The 23,616-nt window shown below is 42.9% G+C and overlaps 1 protein-coding gene across 1 annotated transcript; it reads left to right on the top strand.

The window, feature by feature from the left end:
• Window positions 1-1,114: 1,114 nt before the first annotated feature.
• Window positions 1,115-23,595, top strand: vps54 (VPS54 subunit of GARP complex). The gene is made up of 23 exons (XM_034688048.1): window positions 1,115-1,228; window positions 6,394-6,571; window positions 7,807-8,048; window positions 10,200-10,284; window positions 10,539-10,573; window positions 10,665-10,796; window positions 10,890-11,275; window positions 13,075-13,201; window positions 13,953-14,060; window positions 14,168-14,223; window positions 14,330-14,426; window positions 15,799-16,136; window positions 16,303-16,432; window positions 16,545-16,726; window positions 16,844-16,956; window positions 18,058-18,121; window positions 18,224-18,329; window positions 18,414-18,501; window positions 18,609-18,730; window positions 18,843-18,923; window positions 19,002-19,109; window positions 19,209-19,303; window positions 20,327-23,595. The coding sequence occupies exons 1-23, from the start codon at window positions 1,124-1,126 to the stop codon at window positions 20,430-20,432; spliced, it is 3,084 nt and encodes a 1,027-aa protein (XP_034543939.1). The 5' UTR covers window positions 1,115-1,123; the 3' UTR covers window positions 20,433-23,595.
• Window positions 23,596-23,616: the final 21 nt, after the last annotated feature.

The raw sequence follows: 23,616 nt of genomic DNA, 5'->3' as shown, positions 1-23,616 counted from the left end.
TTTGGAGTCGCCGTGTTTTGAGTTGAAACACACACAGAGAGGTGGAGTGAGTTTTGAACCTTCCTGCAGCGCCACCATGTTTATAACACTTCTGCATGGGCTTCATATTTTGAGACCGGAGGTTGGTTCCACACTAAATCTATAATTTGGTGTCTTTAACATGTATGAAAAGTTTTGAATTTTTAAAGATGCACTAGGCCAGGTGTAAAATGTGATGAACTACTGTTGTCAAATATGGGCAGGGAGAATGTGGCTCAATAGCGCCCCCGAGTGGGCAGCAGTTTCACCTAGAAAGATGACTTTTTGGCACACATGTCCAGCTCCCAGAGACTAAAAAAGAGTCTATTAATCTTGTGGCAAAATGTTGACAGGAAGTGAGGTAATTGGGAAAAACTGTCAAAAATCACTGCTTTTAGTCCATTTCCAGTGGTCTTTGAAAAGTTGAATCTCTGAAGGGGTTAGTCTGATTCAATGAAATGTGGTTTTGCATCTAGAAGAGACCCGACCCAACAAACAAGAACACAACAGCCAAACAACCACAATAAACATCAGGTAGAATGTATGTATTCTTTATGTTAGGACTGCAGCAGTGATTCAATAAGTAGGCCTTAGGGTAAAATGTAACTAATTATACATTAAAGTATTTTACTTTAATGGATATATTATGCATTTTAAATAGTTCAAATTTCTTGTTTTTATTTTTCTGGTTTTAAAGCAGGGGTTCCCAAACTTTTCAGCCAAAATATAGGTCCCAAAGACTCGAGACCCTCACTGTCCCTCAAAGTGATTTAAGGGACACTAACCCTAAACTTAGGAGTCATCAGGCAACAAAGAAAGGCAGAAATCTTATTGCATTTTATATTTTCAAGTTTTTATTTCAAGTTTAGCTACTATTTTTGTCCATATTTTTTACTATAATGGGTAAAATTTACTATTTTTAGATCATATAAAAAACAAACATTCTGTAAGACATCCCCCAGGGGGCCCTGAACCCACACTTTGACCTACAGTACATACTGTTCCTTGCGCATGCTCTGTTCTCTCAGGAGGACTGTCAGCCAGCAGGGTGCAGCAGCGAGTTCAGTGTCCCTAGAAGAAGAAGCGGCCCCGCCCCCCGCAGTGCATGCTGGTCTGGATCTCTCCGCTGCTGTTTTCCTCCTCCCGGGGTCTCCGGTCCGCCTGTGATGCTCCAGAGAGGACCCACCTCCCGCTGTGCTCCAGACTACAGGTATAGACCCTGCAGCAGACCCGGACCCTGCAGCAGACCCGGACCCGGTCTGTCCCGGTCCCTGTCCCGGTCCTCCTCACAGGGTTAGCCTGTTAGCATTAGCATTAGCCGGTCTACGTGTAACCCGCTGACAACATTAGCTTAGCATTAGCTTTGGGAAGATTCAGGGTCTCCTCGGTCCTGTCCTCGACAGCAGGACCAGATCTGAGTGTCTCGGGTCTGGTTTTAGGTCTGAGTCTGCTGTCAGCTCAGTGACTGCAAAGCTAACGGATACAGCAGTGACAGCTAAGCTAACAGGCTAACCCTGTCACAGCTCCTGTTAAAGGCAGAGCAATGATTTGACATTTCATGTTGACAGATTATAACCTTTTTAAATCTGACATTTAATATAAACATGACCTGGTTAGAGGGGAGGGGGGTCTACAGGAGGACAGACACATCATGTTTTAGAACCACTTACATTAAAGGGGATTCAGAGTCTCTGGCAGACCCAGACTATCTGAGTATCAGGGTCAGAGATCAACTCAGCTGCTCCTCTTATCAACCTGTGATACAGTCTGAGGACTCAGGAGAATTAAACTACAGGAGAGAGGAACAAACAGAGAACTGCTTCATGAATAATGACAAGTCATAGATCATGTCATCAGACGAGAGAGGTCATAATATATGAATCAATCAACAGTAATAAATCAAATATTTCCTGTGACATTTATCTAATTTTGAAAACATATTATTAGAAATTGTTAGGTCTGTGTTTGCACATTGATGGCGGGAACGACTACTCCAATAATCCTCTAATAGTTCCTGGTCACTATTGATTAGTATTTTTAGCTTTAAAGAGACCAACTTCATGACTGAAGTGAAAGTAAAGATACTTCCTGTCAAAAGTTACTTCAACACAAGTGAACGCTGCTCAGTCGATAGCAAAAACACCGATTGATAGTCACCCGGGATGAGTCGTGTTATTCCACTATTCCACTAATCGTTTAACAAAACACAACAATGAATCAAAAAGCTGATGTGACCGTTATCTCATCAGACATTTCTTTACCTTAATCATCAACACCATTCTGAGAAACATTCTGGAATGTTTATCGTCATCATCAACACCATTCTGAGAAACATTCTGGAATGTTTATCGTCATCATCAACACCATTCTGAGAAACATTCCGGAATACTTTCTATTATTTAGTACTTTATTTGACAGGGGCGATGCAAAACAAAAACTGTCGAGCCAGAGTTAGCTATAAGCTAATTTTCATCTGTGGCCATCATCACAGTTATCCTGAGCAATATTCCGGAATGTTTATCGTCATCATCAAAGTCATTCTGAGAAACATTCCGGAATGTTTATCGTCATCATCAAAGTCATTCTGAGAAACATTCCGGAATGTTTATCGTCATCATCAAAGTCATTCTGAGAAACATTCCGGAATGTTTATCGTCATCATCAAAGTCATTCTGAGAAACATTCCGGAATGTTTATCGTCATCATCAAAGTCATTCTGAGAAACATTCTGGAATGTTTATCGTCATCATCAAAGTCATTCTGAGAAACATTCTGGAATGTTTATCGTCATCATCAAAGCCATTCTGAGAAACATTCCGGAATGTTTATCGTCATCATCAAAGCCATTCTGAGAAACATTCATCGTCATCATCAAAGCCGATCTGAGAAACATTCATCGTCATCATCAAAGTCATTCCGAGAAACATTCATCGTCATCATCAAAGTCATTCTGAGAAACATTCCGGAATGCTTATCGTCATCATCAAAGCTATTTTGAGAAACATTCTGAAATGTTTATCGTCATCATCAAAGCCATTCCGAGAAACATTCATCGTCATCATCAAAGTCATTCCGAGAAACATTCTGGAATGTTTATCGTCATCGTCAAAGTCATTCTGATAAACATTCCGGAATGTTTATCGTCATCATCAAAGCCATTCCGAGAAACATTCTGGAATGTTTATCGTCATCGTAAAAGTCATTCCGAGAAACATTCCGGAATGTTTATCGTCATCATCAAAGTCATTCCGAGAAACATTCTGGAATGTTTATCGTCATCGTAAAAGTCATTCCGAGAAACATTCCGGAATGTTTATCGTCATCATCAAAGTCATTCCGAGAAACATTCTGGAATACTTATCGTCATCGTCAAAGTCATTCCGAGCAAGATTCCGGAATACAAATATAAAAATAAAGTAATAAACCATCAAATAAGTAAATTCAAATTAATTAATTATTAATTTAATAATAATACTAATACTACTACTAATAATAATAATACAATACTACTACTGATAATAATAATTTAAATACATTCAAATAAAATAATAGATAACCAAAATATAAAACCATAAATAATCAATAAGTAAATTTAGATAAAAATAAAAGGTGAAGTCTGAAAGCAAGTCTGTAAATTACTGTAATATTTAAATATCTCGACTCATTCCTTTAAAACACTGTTTTTAAAAATGATTTAGAATGAATAAAAAAAAGAACATTCTTCTTCTCTTAGTGATTTAATCTGTAATGAGAGTAGAAATAATCCAGGCTGAGTGATCACAGCTGGATTATCTCAGTGCAGATGTTGACTCTGTGGTTTTTATTCTGTCTCTTTCTGTTAAACTGGATCAGAGGAGGACGGTCTTTGTCTGAAGGGGATTCTGTAACGTCTTCCTGTAGTACCTCTGAGATCTTGATTCAGAGACAGAATAATCCTCTGTGTGTGTCGAGTAGAACACAGACTCTCACATGCTCTTCTCTCAGACTCAAACAAAGCTCATAACGTCGTCTTTAATCTGCTTCAGTCACAGTTTAATATTCCACACCTCGTCAGAAGTCTCCGTACAAAGAAGACCGGTCATTAGTTTCTATTTTTAGGGCTCAGGAGAGTCTGATCTGAAGACCCTGAACACGTTGACTCCTTTAGATTCCTCCCCCTGAAGACGCTCTGAGATGTTTTTCACGTGAAGACAGAAATAGTGTTAAAGAGCGAAACGGGGACGTTTAATTGAATCCACTCATCTGTGTGATGGGATTATCAGGAGGGTCTTTACACCTCCGGTCTGAGCTGACGGATTAGACCCGACTGTCTCTGGTTCCACACTCGCTCAGCAGCTTCGTCTGCTTCAACGATGTGTGCGAGCACAGGTGATAATCCAGAGAGGTCAACCTGAGATTTAACATTTTTATATTTGTGTTTAAATTCTGTCTGACTATCAGCGTCCTGTGAAGGGAAAGAAAAGCTGGGCTAATCGTGTTATGTTAACAATAGCTCACATGACTCTGTGATAAGAAGTCAAATCCTCAGAGGGGGACCGCCTGACTCCACTCAGACCTCTGAGTCGTGTCAGGTCACGGTTTCTGTTTGAAGTCAGTCCGGTTTATTCTGTGTGCTCTGATCCGCATCGTTAGCAGCAGGAAGTTTAACATTTACAGCTGCTGATCAGAAACAAACACCAGAGAGAGAAAGTTAGAAGTTTAAGATAAGAGACGGATTGTTCCTTTAAGAGAGTGTGGAGACCAAAAACAGCTCAAACAGGAGAGTGAATATTAACTTTACACACTTTAATAGACGGGAGGGTCGTAAGAATAGAGAGAGGCTAACTCGAGTATGATGGAATATTCAACTCATTTATTAATAGGAGATAAAAAAGTGAGAAAAATAAGAGATGTTTGGATTTTGGCGCCCCCTGTGGACAAAGTGATACCTCCTTTTTCTTCCTAAATAAGTGGTCACAACTTTAAACAAATTACAAAATATAAAAAAAGACATTTTAATATAAAAAACAACAAATAAAAAAACAACAAAACAAAAAACTACAAATAAAAAAACAACAAAACAAAAAACTACAAATAAAAAAACAACAAAACAAAAAACTACAAATAAAAAAACAACAAAACAAAAAAACAACTAAAAAAACAACAAAACAAAAAAACTACAAATAAAAAAACAACAAAACAAAAAACTACAAATAAAAAAACAACAAAACAAAAAAACAACAAAACAAAAAACTACAAATAAAAAAACAACAAAACAAAAAAACAACAACTAAAAAAACAACAAAACAAAAAACTACAAATAAAAAAAACAACAAAACAAAAAACTACAAATAAAAAAACAACAAAACAAAAAAACAACTAAAAAAACAACAAAACAAAAAACTACAAATAAAAAAACAAAACAAAAAACTACAAATAAAAAAAACAACAAAACAAAAAACTACAAATAAAAAAACAACAAAACAAAAAACTACAAATAAAAAAACAACAAAACAAAAAACTACAAATAAAAAAACAACAAAACAAAAAAACAACAAACAAAAAAACCCTACGAATAAAAAAAAACTACAAATAAAAAAATAACAAAACAAAAAACTACAAATAAAAAATCAATGAAACAAGAAAAACAAACAACGTGTAAAAAATACAAAGGATAAAAAAAACGATAAAAGATTTAACAAATTAGAAAAAAATCACCAAAAAAAGATGAATAAAATAAAATAAAAAACCAACAAATTGAAAAAAAACAATACAAAAACCCAATAAAACAAAATAAACAACAAATTAAAATACATCAAATAAAAAAACACGATTAAAAAAAACGAATATAGAAAAAAACACTAATAAAAAAATCAACTAATCAAAAAAGCAATGAAAAAATTCAACAAAACAAAGAAAACAACAAACAAAAAATAACAAATAAGAAAATCAACGAGACAAAAAGCAACAATACAAAAAACAGCAAATTAAAAAAATCAACAAATAACAATGAAACGGAAATAAAAAGTTGAAAATGTTAAAAATTGTTTTTGAAATGGTCTTGTGGGTGACGCTTTCATTTGTAGCTGGTAAAGAGGCGCCTCTGTTTCTTCTTGTTGGTTTGTAGAAGTGTAAATGTCATGAGCTGATCTGTGGTTGGACTTTGAGTCAGCGTCTCAACATGTAAACACTTTCAGTCCTGCTTCAAGCTGCTGCACCTGTGTGAGGACTCTGAGCAGGTGTTACTTCCTGTTTCATAAGATCTAGAGCTCTAACCGTCATTCAGTGTGTTTAAAAACAACCTCCAGTTGTTCTGCATCAGAATGTTCAGTTTGATAGATTTGCTCCTTTAACAGGAGAACAGTGATTCACTGACGGTCTTATCTCCGTCTCCAGCTAGCCTCCCGGGAGGCGAGTCCCCATGCCATGGCCTCCAGCCACAGCTCCTCCCCAGTGCCTCGTCCCGGCGGCGGAGGTCGAGACGGGATCTTCCGCAAGGAGCGAGATCCTCCTTCCCCGCCTCGCTTCAGATCCATCCGCTCCCTGCCTGACGTCTGCCCCAAGGAGCCCACAGGTAAGACCACCTGTTGTTCTCCACTACAGAGTCATGTCTGTGTTTAATGCAGTGACTTCCACTACAGAGTCATGTCTGTGTTTAATGCAGTGACTTCCACTACAGAGTCATGTCTGTTTCTAATGCAGTGACTTCCACTACAGAGACATGTCTGTTTTTAATGCAGTGACTTCCACTACAGAGTCATGTCTGTGTTTAATGCAGTGACTTCCACTACAGAGTCATGTCTGTGTTTAATGCAGTGACTTCCACTACAGAGTCATGTTTGTGTTTAATGCAGTGACTTCCACTACAGAGTCATGTCTGTTTTTAATGCAGTGACTTTCACTACAGAGTCATGTTTGTGTTTAATGCAGTGACTTCCACTACAGAGTCACGTCTGTTTTTAATGCAGTGACTTCCACTACAGTCATGTCTGGTTTTAATGCAGTGACTTCCACTACAGAGTCATGTCTGTTTATAATGCAGTGACTTCCACTACAGAGTCATGTCTGTTTTTAATGCAGTGACTTCCACTACAGAGTCATGTCTGTGTTTAATGCAGTGACTTCCACTACAGAGTCATGTCTGTTTTTAATGCAGTGACTTCCACTACAGAGTCATGTCTGTGTTTAATGCAGTGACTTCCACTACAGGGTCATGTCTGTGTTTAATGCAGTGACTTCCACTACAGAGTCATGTCTGTTTTTAATGCAGTGACTTCCACTACAGAGTCATGTCTGTTTTTAATGCAGTGACTTCCACTACAGAGTCATGTCTGTGTTTAATGCAGTGACTTCCACTACAGAGTCATGTCTGTTTTTAATGCAGTGACTTCCACTACAGAGTCATGTCTGTTTTAATGCAGTGACTTCCACTACAGAGTCATGTCTGTTTATAATGCAGTGACTTCCACTACAGAGTCATGTCTGTTTTTAATGCAGTGACTTCCACTACAGAGTCATGTCTGTTTTTAATGCAGTGACTTCCACTACAGAGTCATGTCTGTGTTTAATACAGTGACTTCCACTACAGAGTCATGTCTTTTTATAATGCAGTGACTTCCACTACAGAGTCATGTCTGTTTATAATGCAGTGACTTCCACTACAGAGTCATGTCTGTGTTTAATGCAGTGACTTCCACTACAGAGTCATGTCTGTGTTTAATGCAGTGACTTCCACTACAGAGTCATGTCTGTGTTTAATGCAGTGATTGCACCTCTTTAAAGAGTCCCTTGTTCCTCATGGTCCTGCAGGTGAGGGGCGGGGCCTGTGCGACGGCCCCTCGGTGGTGGCGGAGCACGACAGGTGGACGGTGTACAGCTCGAAGGTCAACCTCCCCGCCGCGCTGAATGACCCTCGTCTCGCCAAACGGGAGTCGGACTTCTTCACTAAAACATGGGGGCTGGACTTCGCGGAGACGGAGGTGATGCCCTCCTTCTACCTCCCCAACATCACCAGGGAACACTTCGGGCCCTACCTGCAGGAGACGGCTCAGGTAACGACCACGCTGAATTATTGAGAGTCTGTGAAGGATTCAGGCAGCTCAGACCTCCGTGGACTCTCTGCTCTGAACTGGATGAACATGTTTGATACCTGCTTTGTTCCTGCTCGGCTCTACCTGTTGAAGGTGTGTCAGGAATCCAGTCCAAGCAGTTTCACCTCCGACAGTCTCACTCAATAAACATGTGATTAGATAAGTTTAGTCTTTAAGCCAGGTCGATCTGTTGATGGACACAGAGCAGGTCTAGACCGTACTCTATGTTCTATTATTAACAAAGACCCAACATCAAGACCGGATCAGATCCAGTCCCATCTCACAGACAGGACTCAGTCTGATCTCATCTTAATCCACCATGAGCAGAGCACTTTGCAGCATTTAGCAAGTTACAGTGGCAAGGACAAACTTCCTTTAACAGGCAGAAACCTCCAGCAGGACCAGACTCATGTTAGACACACATCTGCTGAGACCGTGTTGGAGAGAGGGATAGAGGGAGATGAAGAGAGAGAGAGATGATAGTGGGGAGACGGATAGTAGTAGTTGTAGCAGCTGGAGTCTGGACCACGTCCACAGCAGCAGAGATCCAGAGGAACCTACGAGACAAGGGAGCTCAGGGACTCCAGAAAGGTCTAAGAAAAGAGAGAAGAGAGGGAGACCAGAAGAAAGAAAAAGAGGAGAAGAAATGGGGAAGGAAAGGATAGAAGGAAAGGAAGGGGTAAGAAAAGGAGACATAAAGGATGAAGAAACACGGAAAGAACAAAGAGAGAAAGAGAGAAGGAAAGAAAGAAAGGAAGGAAAGAAAGGAAGGAAGAAGGAAAGAAAGAAAGAAGGAAGGAAGGAAGGAAGGAAGGAAGGAAGGAAGGAAGGAAGGAAGGAAGGAAGGAAGGAAGGAAGGAAGGAAGGAAGGAAGAAGGAAGGAAGGAAGGAAAGAAGGAAAGAAAGAAGGAAGGAAAGAACGAAAGGAACGAAAGAACGAAAGGAAGGAAAGTAAGAAGGAAAGAAAGAAGGAAAGAAAGAAAGAAAGGACAGAAGGAAAGAAAGAAAGACAGGAAGGAAGGGAAGGAAAGAAGGAAAGAAAGAAGGAAAGAAAGAAAGAAGGAAAGAAAGAAGGAAGAAGAAGGAGAAGGAAGAAAGAAGAAAGAAAGAACGAAAGGAAGGAAAGAACGAAAGAACGAAAGGAAAGGAAATAAGAAGGAAAAAAGAAGGAAGGAAAGAAGAGAAAGAAAGAAAGAGAGGAAGGAAGAAGGAAAGAAGGAAGAAAAAAGAGAGGAAGAAGGAAAGAAAGAAGAAAGAAAGAAAGAAAGAAGAAGAAGGAAGAAAGAAGGAAGAGAAGAAAGAAGAGAAGGAAAGAACGAGAAGTAAGGAAGGAGGAACGAAGGAAGAAGAAGAGAAAGAAAGAAAGAAGAAGAAAGAAGAAGAAAGAAGGAGGAAAGAAAGAGGAAGGAAGAAGGAAAGAAAGAAATGAAGAAGGAAGGAAAGAAAAGGAGGAAAGAAAGAAGGAAAGAAAGAAGAAAGAAAGAAAGAAGAAAGAGAAAGAAAGAAAGAAGAAGAAAAAAAAAAGAAAGGAAGAAGGAAAGAAAGAAGGAAGGAAAAGACGAAGGAAAGAAAGAAAGAAAAGAAAAGAAAAGAAAGAAGAAAGAAAGAAAGAAAGAAAGAAAGAAAGAAAGAAAGGATGAATAACAGATCCAAAAAGGAATCTACAGCAGAGATCCAGAGGAACCTACGAGACAAGGGAGCTCAGGGACTCCAGAAAGGTCTATGGTTAGTAACTTTAATGGGACAGGAAGAGTTAAAGTGAGAGACAGGCAGAGAGAGGAGAGAGAGGGAAAGACAGGATCCCAGTGTGTCAGTCTAAGCCTATAGCAGCATAACTAAGACCTGGTCCAAGCCTGATCCAGCTCTAACTATAAGCCTCCTCCTTTAAACCCTGACGTCCTCTCGTCTCTGCAGCGTGGTTCATTTCCTCCTCTGGGTTTCAGAGTGACGCTTCCTCATTCCTCTCATGTGACCCTCAGCAGAGACTCGGCCCTCTGAAGGCTGCAGGAGTTTGTGGTTTAGCGCCACCCTGAGGTCAAACGTCAGATTTAACCTCCTGCTGTTCGTCTGCAGACGATTAAACTCAAACATTTCTTCTGTCTGTATTCTTAGAGAGAGAGAATCCACGAACGCTGCAAGACGATCTGTCCCAACAAAGACGACGTGGAAGCCGTCTCCAGTATCACCTCCAACCACGGTATGAATTATTAACCAGCTGCTGCAGGAAGCACGCCGACCACGGCCTGCAGTCTGTAGTCTGTGACATGAAGAGTGAAAACACACACACACACACACACACACACACACACACACACACACACACACACACACACACACACACACACGATGAGACTTTTAAAGTTCAGGATGTAAATGAATGGACTGATGAGTGACTGATCTTCTTCTTCTTCTTCTTCTTCTTCTTCTTCTTCTTCTTCTTCGTTCCTCCAGAGAAGTCCCGGGCTGAGCTGGAACAGGTCCCGAAGGTAAGTCCTCTCCTCTGCGGTGGTTTCTCTGCAGGTCTGAGCGCTCCGTGTTCACACTCTTCGTGTCTTTGGTCGTCTGTGTTTCCTTCAGATCTTCATGAAGCCTGAGTTTGCTCTGGAGGATCCCGCCACCTTTAACGCCGTCCTGCCCTGGTCTCACTTTAACAGCGCGGGGGGGCGGAGCAGCAGAGACGTGGCGTCCTCCAAGCTGCTGCAGGAGAAGGTGAGCTCACTCAGACGCTCCCACACGTCATCCTAACTGTTGAAATAAAGATGAGTGGATGATTTAAGTTTAACCTCTGCGTCTGTCCTCCAGCTGAGTCACTACCTGGACGTGGTGGAGGTGAGCATCGCCCGTCAGATCTCTCTGCGCTCCGAGGCGTTTTTCCACGCCATGTCCTCTCAGCACGAGCTGCAGGACCGCCTGCAGGAGACGCAGCGGGCCGTGGCCGTCCTGCGGGGCCGGACCGCCAACATCGACAGGGTGATGTGCGAGGGGCCCCTGCGGGCCCTCCGCACCGCGCTGACACGCAACAACTGCGTGAAGCTGCACAACAAGCTGAAGCTGATGGCGGCCGTGCATCAGACGCAGCCCACCGTGCAGCTGCTGCTCTCCACCTCGGAGTTCGTGGGAGCGCTGGAGCTCATATCCACCACCAAGGAGGTGCTGCAGCAGGAGCTGCAGGGGATCCACAGCTTCAGGTGAGGAGGGGACTCACAACATCTTTATGCTTTCACTGCTTATTAACTGTAAACGGATATAAAGGTTCAGACAGAGCTGCAGATCTGAGTCTCTGTGTCTGAGTCTCTGTGTCTCTGAGTCTCTGAGTCTCTGTGTCTCTGAGTCTCTGAGTCTCTGTGTCTCTGTGTCTCTGTGTCTCTGAGTCTGTGTGTCTCTGAGTCTCTGTGTCTCTGAGTCTCTGTGTCTCTGTCTCTGAGTCTCTGAGTCTCTGTCTCTGAGTCTCTGTGTCTCTGCATAGTCTCTGTGTCTCTGCATAGTCTCTGTGTCTCTGCATAGTCTCTGTGTCTCTGCAGAGTCTCTGAGTCTCTGAGTCTCTGTGTCTCTGAGTCTCTGTGTCTCTGAGTCTCTGTGTCTCTGAGTCTCTGAGTCTCTGTGTCTCTGAGTCTCTGTCTCTGAGTCTCTGTGTTTCTGAGTCTCTGTGTCTCTGTGTCTCTGAGTCTCTGTGTCTCTGAGTCTCTGAGTCTCTGTCTCTGAGTCTCTGTGTCTGAGTCTGTGTCTCTGTGTCTCTGTGTCTCTGGGTCTCTGTGTCTCTGAGTCTCTGTGTCTCTGAGTCTCTGAGTCTCTGTATCTGTGTGTCTCTGTGTCTCTGAGTCTCTGTGTTTCTGAGTCTCTGTATCTGTGTGTCTCTGTGTCTCTGAGTCTCTGTGTCTCTGAGTCTCTGTATCTGTGTGTCTCTTTGTCTCTGAGTCTCTGTGTCTCTGTGTCTGAGTCTGTGTCTCTGAGTCTCTGAGTCTCTGTGTCTCTGAGTCTCTGTGTCTCTGAGTCTCTGTGTCTCTGTGTCTCTGAGTCTCTGTGTCTCTGAGTCTCTGTGTCTCTGAGTCTCTGAGTCTCTGTGTCTCTGAGTCTCTGAGTCTCTGTGTCTCTGAGTCTCTGTGTCTGAGTCTCTGTGTCTGACTCTCTGTGTCTGAGTCTCTGTGTCTCTGAGTCTCTGTGTCGAAGTCTCTGTGTCTCTGAGTCTCTGTGTCTCTGTGTCTGAGTCTCTGTGTCTCTGAGTCTCTGTGTCTGAGTCTCTGTGTCTCTGAGTCTCTGTGTCTAAGTCTCTGTGTCTCTGAGTCTCTGAGTCTCTGTGTCTCTGAGTCTCTGAGTCTCTGTGTCTCTGAGTCTCTGAGTCTCTGTGTCTCTGTGTCTCTGTGTCTCTGAGTCTCTGTGTCTCTGAGTCTCTGTGTCTCTGAGTCTCTGTGTCGAAGTCTCTGTGTCTCTGAGTCTCTGTGTCTCTGTGTCTGAGTCTCTGTGTCTCTGAGTCTCTGTGTCTGAGTCTCTGTGTCTCTGAGTCTCTGTGTCTAAGTCTCTGTGTCTCTGAGTCTCTGTGTCTCTGAGTCTCTGTGTCTGAGTCTCTGTGTCTCTGAGTCTCTGTGTCTGAGTCTCTGTGTCTCTGAGTCTCTGAGTCTCTGTGTCTCTGAGTCTCTGAGTCTCTGTGTCTCTGTGTCTCTGTGTCTCTGAGTCTCTGTGTCTCTGAGTCTCTGTGTCTCTGAGTCTCTGTGTCGAAGTCTCTGTGTCTCTGAGTCTCTGTGTCTCTGTGTCTGAGTCTCTGTGTCTCTGAGTCTCTGTGTCTGAGTCTCTGTGTCTCTGAGTCTCTGTGTCTAAGTCTCTGTGTCTCTGAGTCTCTGTGTCTCTGAGTCTCTGTGTCTGAGTCTCTGTGTCTCTGAGTCTCTGTGTCTGAGTCTCTGTGTCTGAGTCTCTGTGTCTAAGTCTCTGTGTCTCTGAGTCTCTGTGTCTGTGTCTCTGTGTCTCTGAGTCTCTGTGTCTCTGTGTCCCTCAGACATTTAGGCTCTCAGCTGTGTGAGCTGGAGAAGCTGATCGATAAGATGATGGTGGAGGACTTCAGCATGTATGCCCGCAGCGACCTGAACCGCAGCCTGAAGGACGAGCCGCTGATCCTTGAGAAGGTGTGAACAAACGTTCCTTTTGTTCTGAGACATTTAAAATGTGACGGTAACATCTGGTGATGTAGTTTCCCTAAAACATCGGTTCTTGACTCTTTTCTTTAAGGAGGTTTTTAAATGTTTGTTTTGTGATCCCTGAAAAAGCTTCATGAAGCTTCCGACCTCTCCAGCATGTGATGTTAATACTTCTGTTCTTAACGGATGTTGTGTCCGTCACAGGTTCTCTATCCAAACGCTGTCTCACAGAAGGTTGGACACACTCTCATCTTCACACTCATCAAATCTGTGAAATCCAAATCAATGTGACGCTGAGATTCATGAATCAGTGATTAATCAAATACTGTAAAGCTTCTTTAACGTGCTTGGAGAGCCAGATGAGTGAGGGAGAAACATCTTTAATATCTCTGATGGGTTTCAAACATTAGAAGAACTTGTTTAAATCCCATTCCATGATTCATCTGGTCTCCAGGCAGGTTTAAAAAGTGTCCTCTGTAGTCCAGGCTGGGTGGTGAGCTGGTATAAACATTAACAGTCGATCATACGGTGATTACATGAAGGGCTTCTTAATTCTCCTCTTCCACACGAATGATTGAAGCAAAATCTAAAATCATGAAGTCAAAAAAGTTGATCTGTGATTATCTGACGGCTTTACTGCGGGGGGAAGTGATTAAAGATGATTGTGTGGGTGTGTTTCTGTTATAAAGTGTTTATAGAGGCTTATTTAATCATCACATTTATCATGTGTGTGTTTCAGGAGCGTCTGGAGTCCCTCGTGTTCGGTCTGCTGCGTCAGAGGAAGTTAGATTTTCTGGATATTTACAGCGATGAGATGATTCTGGCTGCTAAAGTCATCGTCACTCAGGTCAGACCTTCAAAATAAAACATTTAAAATGTGTTAAACTTATAAATAATACTGTAAACTTTGTGATTATAAAGGGATTAAAAGTGCATCTGTGTTTGTGTCTGCAGTGTGTAGCAGAAAGTGTTTTGCACATAGAAGAAATAGACACTGAAGTCGTCACTAAGTGAGTACAAATGAGAACATGAGGAAACTTTAAACTGTGAACTAGAACCAAGAGAACGATCCAGACGTTGAAACTGAAACTGATTTTGCTCGTTGTGTGTCTGAAGGCTAGCTGATCAGATGCGTGTGATGACGTTCCCTCAGTGGTTTGAGCTGCTGACGAACGTCTTCGAGAGTTTCCTTCTCTTCCTGCAGAGAATCAAGGTGAGTCTCACGCTCAGGTTACAGAACCACAGCATCTGACCTGATCACGTTTACAGGTTTTATATACAGGTGTGGAGTCTTGGAGAAACTGTCTGCAGGGTCTGGGTTTTTAGTCTGAGAAGGGGTTCTGGTCTCTGTCTGTAGTCTGAGGAGTATCCACCAATCAGGTGTCAGCAGGAAGAACAGTCTGTATGGAGAGCAACAGCAGGTGTTCTAGAGTTCTGACTTTGAAGAAGAAAGGAGAGGAGGAAAGAGGAAAGGAGAGGAGGAAAGAGGAAAGGAGAGGAGGAAAGAGGAAAGGAGAGGAAATTAGAAAGAAGGATGAAAAATTAGGAAAGAGGAGAAGAGGTGAGAAAAAAAAGAGGAAGACAAGAGAAGAGGAAAGGAAAGAAGAGAGGAGGGGAGGTGGAAAAAGGAGAGGCAGAGAATGGAAGGAAAGTGGGAATAAGAAGGGGAAAGAAAAGAGGAGAGAAGGAAAAAGGAAGACAGAAGGAGGAGAGAAAAAGAAAGAGGTGAGAGAGAGCGGAAGAAAGAAAAAGGAAGGAGGAAAGAAAGAAAGGAGAGGAAAAAAGAGAGAAGAGGGAAGAGGAAAGGAGAGGAGGAAAGAAAGAAAGGAGAGGAAAGAAAGAAAGGAAAGGAAAAAAGAGAGGAGAGGAGGGAAGAATAAAGGAGATGAAGGAAAGAAAGGAGAGGAAGAAAGAAAGAAAGGAGAGGAAAGAGGAGGAGAGGAAAGAGGAAAGGAGAGGAGGAAAGAGGAGAAGAGAGGAGAGGATAAGAATAGAAGGAAAGTGGGAATAAGAAGGGGAAAGGAAAGAGGAGAGGAGGGAAGAATAAAGGAGATGAAAGAAAGAAAGTAGAGGAAGAAAGAAAAAAAGGAGAGGAAAGAAAGAAAGAAAGAAAGGAGAGGAAAGAGGAGGAGAGGAAAGAGGAAAGGAGAGGAGGAAAGAAAAATAGGAGGAAAGAAAGAAAGGAAAGGAAAAAAGAGAGGAGGGAAGAAAGGAGGAGGGGAGAGGAAGACAAAATTCCGGAATTCTGTCTTTGATGATGTCAGAATTCTGTCTTTGATGATGTCAGAGTTCTGTCTTTGATGATGTCAGAGTTCTGTCTTTGATGATGTCAGAGTTCCGTCTTTGATGATGTCAGAGTTCTGTCTTTGATGATGTCAGAATTCTGAGAACAGATGGAACATTCTGAAGATGAAGGGTTCAGACCTCCCTCTGTATTTACACTGAAACTGAGACTCACCTCAAACAGATGACCCGGTGCTCATGTGGATCTGGTTTCTTCACTCATGTCTTTAAATTTAAAGTAAAGAGAGAAAAATAAACTCCACTGACCTCACCTGTTGTCTGTTTTTCTCTCCGTCCATCAGGTGACTCTGAACGTGATCAGAAACGTGGTTCTGGAGGTTCTGTCCTCAAACCAGAAGACCCGTCTCCTGGAGGAGGCCGCTGCAGGCTCCTCAGGCCAGGAGGTTTCCCCGGGCCCGTCCCCCCTGCAGGGGGAGGCGGAGCTAGCCTACCTCACCCACGAGGGTCTGTTCATCAGCGACGCTCTGAACGAGGCCCAGCAGCAGCAGCAGCAGCAGGCGGTCCTGGATCAGAGCCCTGTGGTGGGCTCCAGGGTCCAGCAGAGCCGGGTCGAGGCTGCAAGCAGCGGGTCTGCCACAGGGGGCACAGAGAGCTCCGTCAGCCGGGAGCAGAGTTTCATGTGAGTTCAGTACGACCCAATCCCAGTTTGATTCATTGTGGTTTACACATCTCAGACTGTGTGTGTGTGTGTGTGTGTGTGTGTGTGTGTGTGTGTGTGTGTGTGTGTGTGTGTGTGTGTGTGTGTGTGTGTGTGTGTGTGTGTGTGTGTGTGTCCCCGTCCTCAGGTCCGGTGAGAACATGATGCCCTCTGATCTGGAGCTGAATCGAATAATCAACAACCTCCAGGAGCTGCTGCACACGGCCTCCGACGTGAGCCACGACCGCTGCGTCAAAGTCCTCACAGCCCGGGCCAAGGTACGAACAGAGACCCCCGAACATCCCGGACCACAATGAGAACTTCAGCAGTCCTGATACGAGAAGATTTGATGTTTGATGTGACGTCGTGTCTCGTCTCTGTCCCCCTCAGGACGGCTCTCTGGAGCGTCTCAGCTCGGCGGAGTTCGTGTGTCTCTCTCAGGCGGTGGAGGGATTCGTCAGGGACACGGAGGAGCTGAGCGGCAGACGCAGCATCTCCCTCAGGGGGGCGCTGCAGAGCCAGGCCAACCGCTTCGTGCATCGCTTCCACGAGGAACGCAAGACCAAACTCAGGTGAGGAGCGTGTGGGCGTAAGGGTTTGGTGCTGTGGTGATATTAAACCACTTCACTCCTCAGGTGGAGTGATACCTGGGATCAGCTGATGTCAGGGTGTGTTTTGTGTCCCTGCAGCCTCCTCCTGGATAACGAGCGATGGAAACAGGCCGAGGTTCCTGCCGAGTTTCAGGATCTGGTGAACTCCATCGCTGATGGCAGGATAACACTACCAGAGCGCAAAATCCCAGGTACCCAGAAAACACCTGAAACTCCTCCGACCTTTTTAAAAAACAAACAAACAACACTTTTAAAAAATCCATCCAAAAACACAATGAATCAATATGTCAGCTAATAAAGAGCTGAAGGCTTCAAACATGGAGAGAAAAAACAACATGTTACAGGTGCCCTTTAGCAAAAAACTAGACTTAGCTAGCAGTTAGCAGGAGAAACAGTGCATGGAGAGCAACAGCAGGTGTTCTAGAATTCTGACATCAAAGACAGAATTCCAGAATTCTGTCTTTGATGATGTCAGAATTCTTTCTTTGATGATGTCAGAATTCTTTCTTTGTTGATGTCAGAATTCTGTCTTTGATGATGTCAGAATTCTGTCTTTGATGATGTCAGAGTTCTGTCTTTGATGATGTCAGAATTCTGTCTTTGATGATGTCAGAGTTCTGTCTTTGATGATGTCAGAATTCTGTCTTTGATGATGTCAGAATTCTGTCTTTGATGATGTCAGAATTCTGTCTTTGATGATGTCAGAATTCTTTCTTTGTTGATGTCAGAATTCTTTCTTTGATGATGTCAGAATTCTGTCTTTGATGATGTCAGAATTCTTTCTTTTTTGATGTCAGAATTCTGTCTTTTATGATGTCAGAATTCTGTCTTTGATGATGTCAGAATTCTGTCTTTGATGATGTCAGAATTCTTTCTTTGATGATGTCAGAATTCTTTCTTTGTTGATGTCAGAATTATTTCTTTGATGATGTCAGAATTCTTTCTTTGTTGATGTCAGAATTCTGTCTTTGATGATGTCAGAATTCTTTCTTTGTTGATGTCAGAATTCTGTCTTTGATGATGTCAGAATTCTGTCTTTGATGATGTCAGAGTTCTGTCTTTGATGATGTCAGAATTCTGTCTTTGATGATGTCAGAATTCTGTCTTTGATGATGTCAGAGTTCTGTCTTTGATGATGTCAGAATTCTGTCTTTGATGATGTCAGAATTCTCTTTGATGTCAGAATTGTAGAACACCAACAAAACCAGTGTTTGAGTTTTTGAATTAACCGTAAAATGAAATCACACAAAGACAGAGAAGTTTTTCCTCAGACATGTTTGGTCTCTCTGCAGGTCCAGAAGACCGGAAGCCCACAGACTTCCTGCTCGTCAACGGGCAGAAATACGCCGTGGTCGGGTACGTGTCACTGTCTGAGATGAAAGTTCACGATGAGGCTTTTAAACACAATCCTAAAAACAAAGAACTAGAAATTGAATCTTATGTACTTCTTGTCTTCAGGACGGTTCTGCTGCTGATCCGGATCTTCCTGGAGTACTGTCAGTGTGTCAACGACATCCCATCCATCGCCACCGACATGCTGACCCGTCTGTCCGACCTCCTCAAGGTCAGAACCCCGAGCGGGTCTACAGATCATAAATGAGCCTGTTCTTTTAGAGACTGTGTGATAAGCATTGTCGTGTCTCTGCAGCACTTCAACTCTCGGAGCTGTCAGCTGGTCCTGGGAGCCGGAGCTCTGCAGGTCGTCGGCCTCAAGACCATCACCACCAAAAACCTGGGTACGAGCGAGATCTCCCATGAGGAGCTTTTTCTTTTCCTATTCTAACAGGATCTGTACGATGTCATGAAACCAGAGTTTGAACTCCAGTGGTTGTTGTGTTTGCAGCGTTAGCTTCCCGCTGCCTGCAGCTGGTGGTTCACTACATTCCCATCATCAGAGCTCACTTTGAGACCAAGCTGCAGCCCAAACAGTTCAGCGTCCTCCGTCACTTCGACCACATCACCAAGGTAAATCAAGAGCATGTTTTTAACCATTGAGCAGATATCAGAGTCTCATCCTGACCTCACAGGGTTTCTGAAACCTCGTCTTTACTGTAACTGAGCGTCTCTCTCTCTTCAGGACTACAACGACCACATCTCAGAGATCTCTGCTAAGCTGGTGGCCATCATGGACAGCCTGTTTGAGAAGGTTTTATCAAAGGTACCTGAAGCTCTGGTGTTTTATGTTCTACTGCGTGTGGAGCATCATGACTTCACTCTGTCCTCTTTGTCTCCTCAGTATGAAGTCAAAGCCCCGATGCCCTCCGCCTGCTTCAGGAACGTCTGTAAGCAGATGGCCAAGATGCACGAAGCCATTTATGAGCTGTTACCTGAGGAGCAGACGCACGTGAGACTGGACTTTCCTTCCTCATACCCTTAGTTATTAAAGAGTCAGTGATGTTTCGGAGTCTCACACGTGTGTGTGTGTGTGTGTTCTCCTGCACAGATGTTGTTCCTGAGGATTAACGCCAGTTATAAGATGCACCTGAAGAGGCAGCTGGCCCGGCTCGGGGTCGTGAATGACGGAGGACCACAGAACGGGTAACTGTTCCACAAACACACACTTCAAATCTCCACAAACACACACTTCATATCTCCACAAACACACACTTCAAATAAGTCATACAAATTAACACTGACATAAATCAGCATGATAAGAACTACAACGACAGAAACCATGTTTGATAAACATTTATTTGAACCGGGGTCTTTTAGCCCCCAGAACTACTTTCCCCTGAACTAAAAGGTTCCTGTGCCCCCATTGTTGTCTGCGTTTGGACTACACCACCAGACCAGTAGAGGGCAGTAAAACAAATAGGAATCCCATTCATCACATATGGAAAAAACAATAAATGTGAATGGTTTTTTCGAAAAATTTAAAAAAATAAGAATTTGACCAAAAAAAATTAACAAAAAAAAAATTTAACAAAAAAATTTGTGAAAAAAAAAATTGCAAACAAAATTTGTGAAAAAAAATAATTTGACCAAAAAATTTGGAAAAAAAAAATTTGACAAAAAAAATTGACAAAAAAAATTTGATAAAAAAATTGAAAACAAAAAAATTTTTGGGAAAAAAAAATTTGACCCAAAAAATTTGACCCAAAAAAAATTTGGGAAAAAAAAATTTGACCCAAAAAATTTGACCCAAAAAATTTGACCCAAAAAATTTGACCCAAAAAATTTTGACAAAAAAGTTGACCCGGAGCCTGTCTAAAAAATCAGCTGAAGGTCTCCAGTTTACAGGGTCACTTTTAAAAGTGGAACACCGGGAGGAGAGACGCATTCACGGTGGGCTGAGAGATTCTGGGAATTGAGATTATCTACCCCTGAACTAAATTTAAACGCATGTAGTTCAGGGGTAAAGTTCCTGCAGTCGAAATGCCCCTTTACCCTTTGACCCATGTCCCATCTGTTAATATGGAGGAGGCGGGGTTTATAACTTATACAGCAGCCTGTCAGTAGAAGGAGGTCTACATGTTCTGGCTTCACTTTGGTCCAGCCTTCATGTGGTCCATGTTTTCGTGCTGTACCTCTGAGAGTAAACTGAGCGGTTGGCGTTCGCAGGCTGGTGGTCGTGGACGTCGCCTTCTACACCGAGAACATCCAGGCCCTGAAGAGTCTGGAGCGGCTCGACCTGAACATGGCCGAGATCTGGGAGCAGAAGAGGTGATGGAGGACGGAGACCACACGTCTAACACCGACCCGCCGGCCAACCCGGTGACAAGGGGGGGCGACCTCAGGGGCCGACGATGGCGTGCTGAGGGCGGAGGAGTTCCCCACAGGGACCAAAAACCTACGAGGAGAGGAGCGGGGACACTCTGGGACTTCCTGAGCAGCTCCACCTTAAAGACCTCATACAGTAACACTCAGAGCCTCCGTAAAACTGCTGCCACCTGGTCTCACTGTGCGATCCAACCTGATCCCTGAGGACTGGTTAGAGACGGTTTCAGGGGGACCGGAGGAGAGCGAAGGACAGGTGGGGTAATTTATTTTTGTCTTCTTGAAACATTCGATACTGTGGCTGATTTATTTTCTGCAGCGAGGCGGAGCTGAAGGGACTTTTATCTTTGACACTGAACTCAAACTCCTCCGTCACTCGGATCCCCGGAGGAAGTCCAGGTGAGGACCTGATCCCGCCTGGAGAGGAACCGTCCTCTCTACAAGGTTCCTCCTCTCCAAACTTACAAACAGCTGATTTAGTCTCAGCTCTCGGTGACGGCGGTTAAAACAGACTTTTAAACTTTTATACGCAGAATAAGATATTTTCCAGATTCTTGACTTCAAGGTCTGGAGATCCAGACCGCTCAAGGTCCTGGAGGATCCTGGAGGATCCTGGAGGATCCTGGAGGATCCTGGAGGAAGCAGGAGCTGAGGACAGAAGTGCAGTTTAAGAGTTTACTCCCTGGAAACATCCAGACTGTGAAGCTCCATCATCCGTCGTTACCAAAGTCAAACAGGAAGTAGACTCTTAGTGCACTTCCTGTTCGGTCCCCGGTCTCTGTGAGGAGAGAGATTTTTCTACTTGTAGTGAAACGATGAAGAGTGACTGCAGAACATGAAGCATGCTAATCAGCTGTTCACTCCTCAAACTGCTGTGGACTCCTCCCTCCTGCTGTGGTTTGATTTAACCTGCATGAACACAACGAGAGCTTTTCGTTTCCTGCGGAGAACGAGCGACACGAGCGGAACAGAAAATCTGATTCAATCATTTCATCTCACGTCGTTCTTCTTCCGTCTCTGAAGGGAAACAAACGGAGGAAAGACGAACGTTTAAACGAACGATAGAAAGAAAATCACACTAACTTCTCCTTTCTTTGTTGTTGTGATACTCGCCCTGACCACAAGAGGGCAGCAGTGCAACAACACCCCATGATGGAAACAGGAAGTATTCCTGTGTCCATCATGGTGACTTTGATCACCTCAACTTTCTTTTTCCTACTTTATTTGCCTTTTATTCATTTCCCCCTTTTTTCCTTGTATTTATTTTTTTTCCTTTTCCCCCTTTTTATAATTTTTTTCTTGTTTTCCTTTTTATTCATTTTCCCTTTTTGTCTTTTTTTTTCCTTTCTCCCTTTTTTCCTTTTATTCCTTTTTTTCATTTTTTCCTTACACCCTTTTTATTATTTTTTTGTTGTTTTTCTTTTTATTCATTTCCCCCTTTTTTTCTTTTATTCCTTTTTTTTCCTTTTCCCCCTTTTTATTATTTTTTTCTTCTTTTTCCTTTTATTCATTTTCCCGCCCTGCGTTTTCAGAATAAATCAAAATATCAAGTTTAAATCGAAACTTTCAATTTTAGTGACCAAATGAAAATAAATCAGGCACTAAGAAGATCTTCTTCTTCTCTTTTTTTTTTAGATTTTGAGGAAAAATCAATTGTTATTTTTGGTTGTGAAACCTCACTCTGCTGAAAGTTCTTTTTTTATTTACTAAATTTAGACACGTACAAAATTTAGAAAAAAAATCCTTCATTTTTTTTATTTTTGGTACCCAAACTTTGCTTCTACTGTTTTTTTCCACCTGTTCAACAGAAAGAAGCTGGTTCAGAAATTCAGACCAAAAAAAAAAAAGAACATAAAAGCAGATCCCATAAAATTTGAGGGTTGAATTTTTCCCCTACAGTTTGAGGATGAAATCAAAATGTCTCCAAAGACTCACTATCCTCTGATTCATGTTCTTCACACCTGGTTCTCTCTCGTACTGAAAGTCGTACTTTATTCGTCACGTTAACATAAAAGAACGTATAAAACATGGACGTCACCCTTTTGCTTCTGAAGACAATATTTGAAGCATCGTCTGCATGTCGGAAATGTTGACTCAACTTAACTTTGGTGGATCTATTGTGAGATAAAGAGGCGGGACATTAGCCTCCTCGCTAACAGCTACAGTTTTCCCGCCTGTCAATCAAGTTAGCCACGCCCCTAATTATGCAAAACTTGTAATCTTAACATCTCCAAAAATGTAAACGTGTTTATTTCTGCTGTAAAGATCGTCTCTTTGAATGGGTGTGTATGTGGTTTCCTTAGTTTTTGGGGCCGGCCTCTAGTGGACACTGGAGGAACTGCAGTTTTTGATGCTTAGTTAATTTGTATTCTATATTTTGGACGCGAGCGGAATGAAAACAAACTCCCTGCTCATTGTTTTTTTTATCTCGTCTGATTTGTACGTTTATTTTATTTTGTTTGAGCACAAAACTCGTAAACTTTGCGTTCAGACTTTCCGTTGCGTATTTTTTTTATTTTTAAACGATGAAGTTTATTTCTCTGGAAACGAACGAGAGGGACCCCCCCCCCCCCCCCCCCCCCCCCTCCTGGATTCAAGTTTCACGCCCTGAAGAAGAAAACGTCAAGACGAGTTTATTCGTCTTTAAAGTGCCGAACAAACCTCCGACGTACGTTCAGGTCTCATAACGTCAGATTTTCTGTTCCTGAAAGTTTCGCCTCCGTCACGTCGAGTCTCTGCGAACACTACACGAAGATCTTAACGAGACCGACACTAGAGACCAGTTCTCTTAACGAGACCGACACTAGAGACCAGTTCTCTTAACGAGACCGACACTAGAGACCAGTTCTCTTAACGAGACCTCAGAGACTCGATGTGACCGCAGAGAACCAAAAACCTCCTCACTGTCGGCTTCAGAAGTGCCTCCTTTAGATCCACACGTCTGAGCTCCCACTACAGTGTGCCTACCATACCACTGTGTGTGTGTGTGTGTGTGTGTGTGTGTGAAGAGAGAGTGTGTGTGTGTGTGTGTGTGTGTGTGTTGGCTGCATGTCTGAGAATCCAAACTGTCTTGAATCCTTCAAACCTGATGAGAATAAAAGCCGATGACGGAGCGTCTCTGTGTCCGATGTTTT

This window comes from Notolabrus celidotus, chromosome 7 (genome assembly GCF_009762535.1).
Source record: "Notolabrus celidotus isolate fNotCel1 chromosome 7, fNotCel1.pri, whole genome shotgun sequence".
NCBI lineage: Eukaryota > Metazoa > Chordata > Actinopteri > Labriformes > Labridae > Notolabrus > Notolabrus celidotus.
The sequence above is the reverse complement of the archived record's forward strand: the minus strand, read 5'-3'. Positions and strand labels throughout refer to the sequence as shown.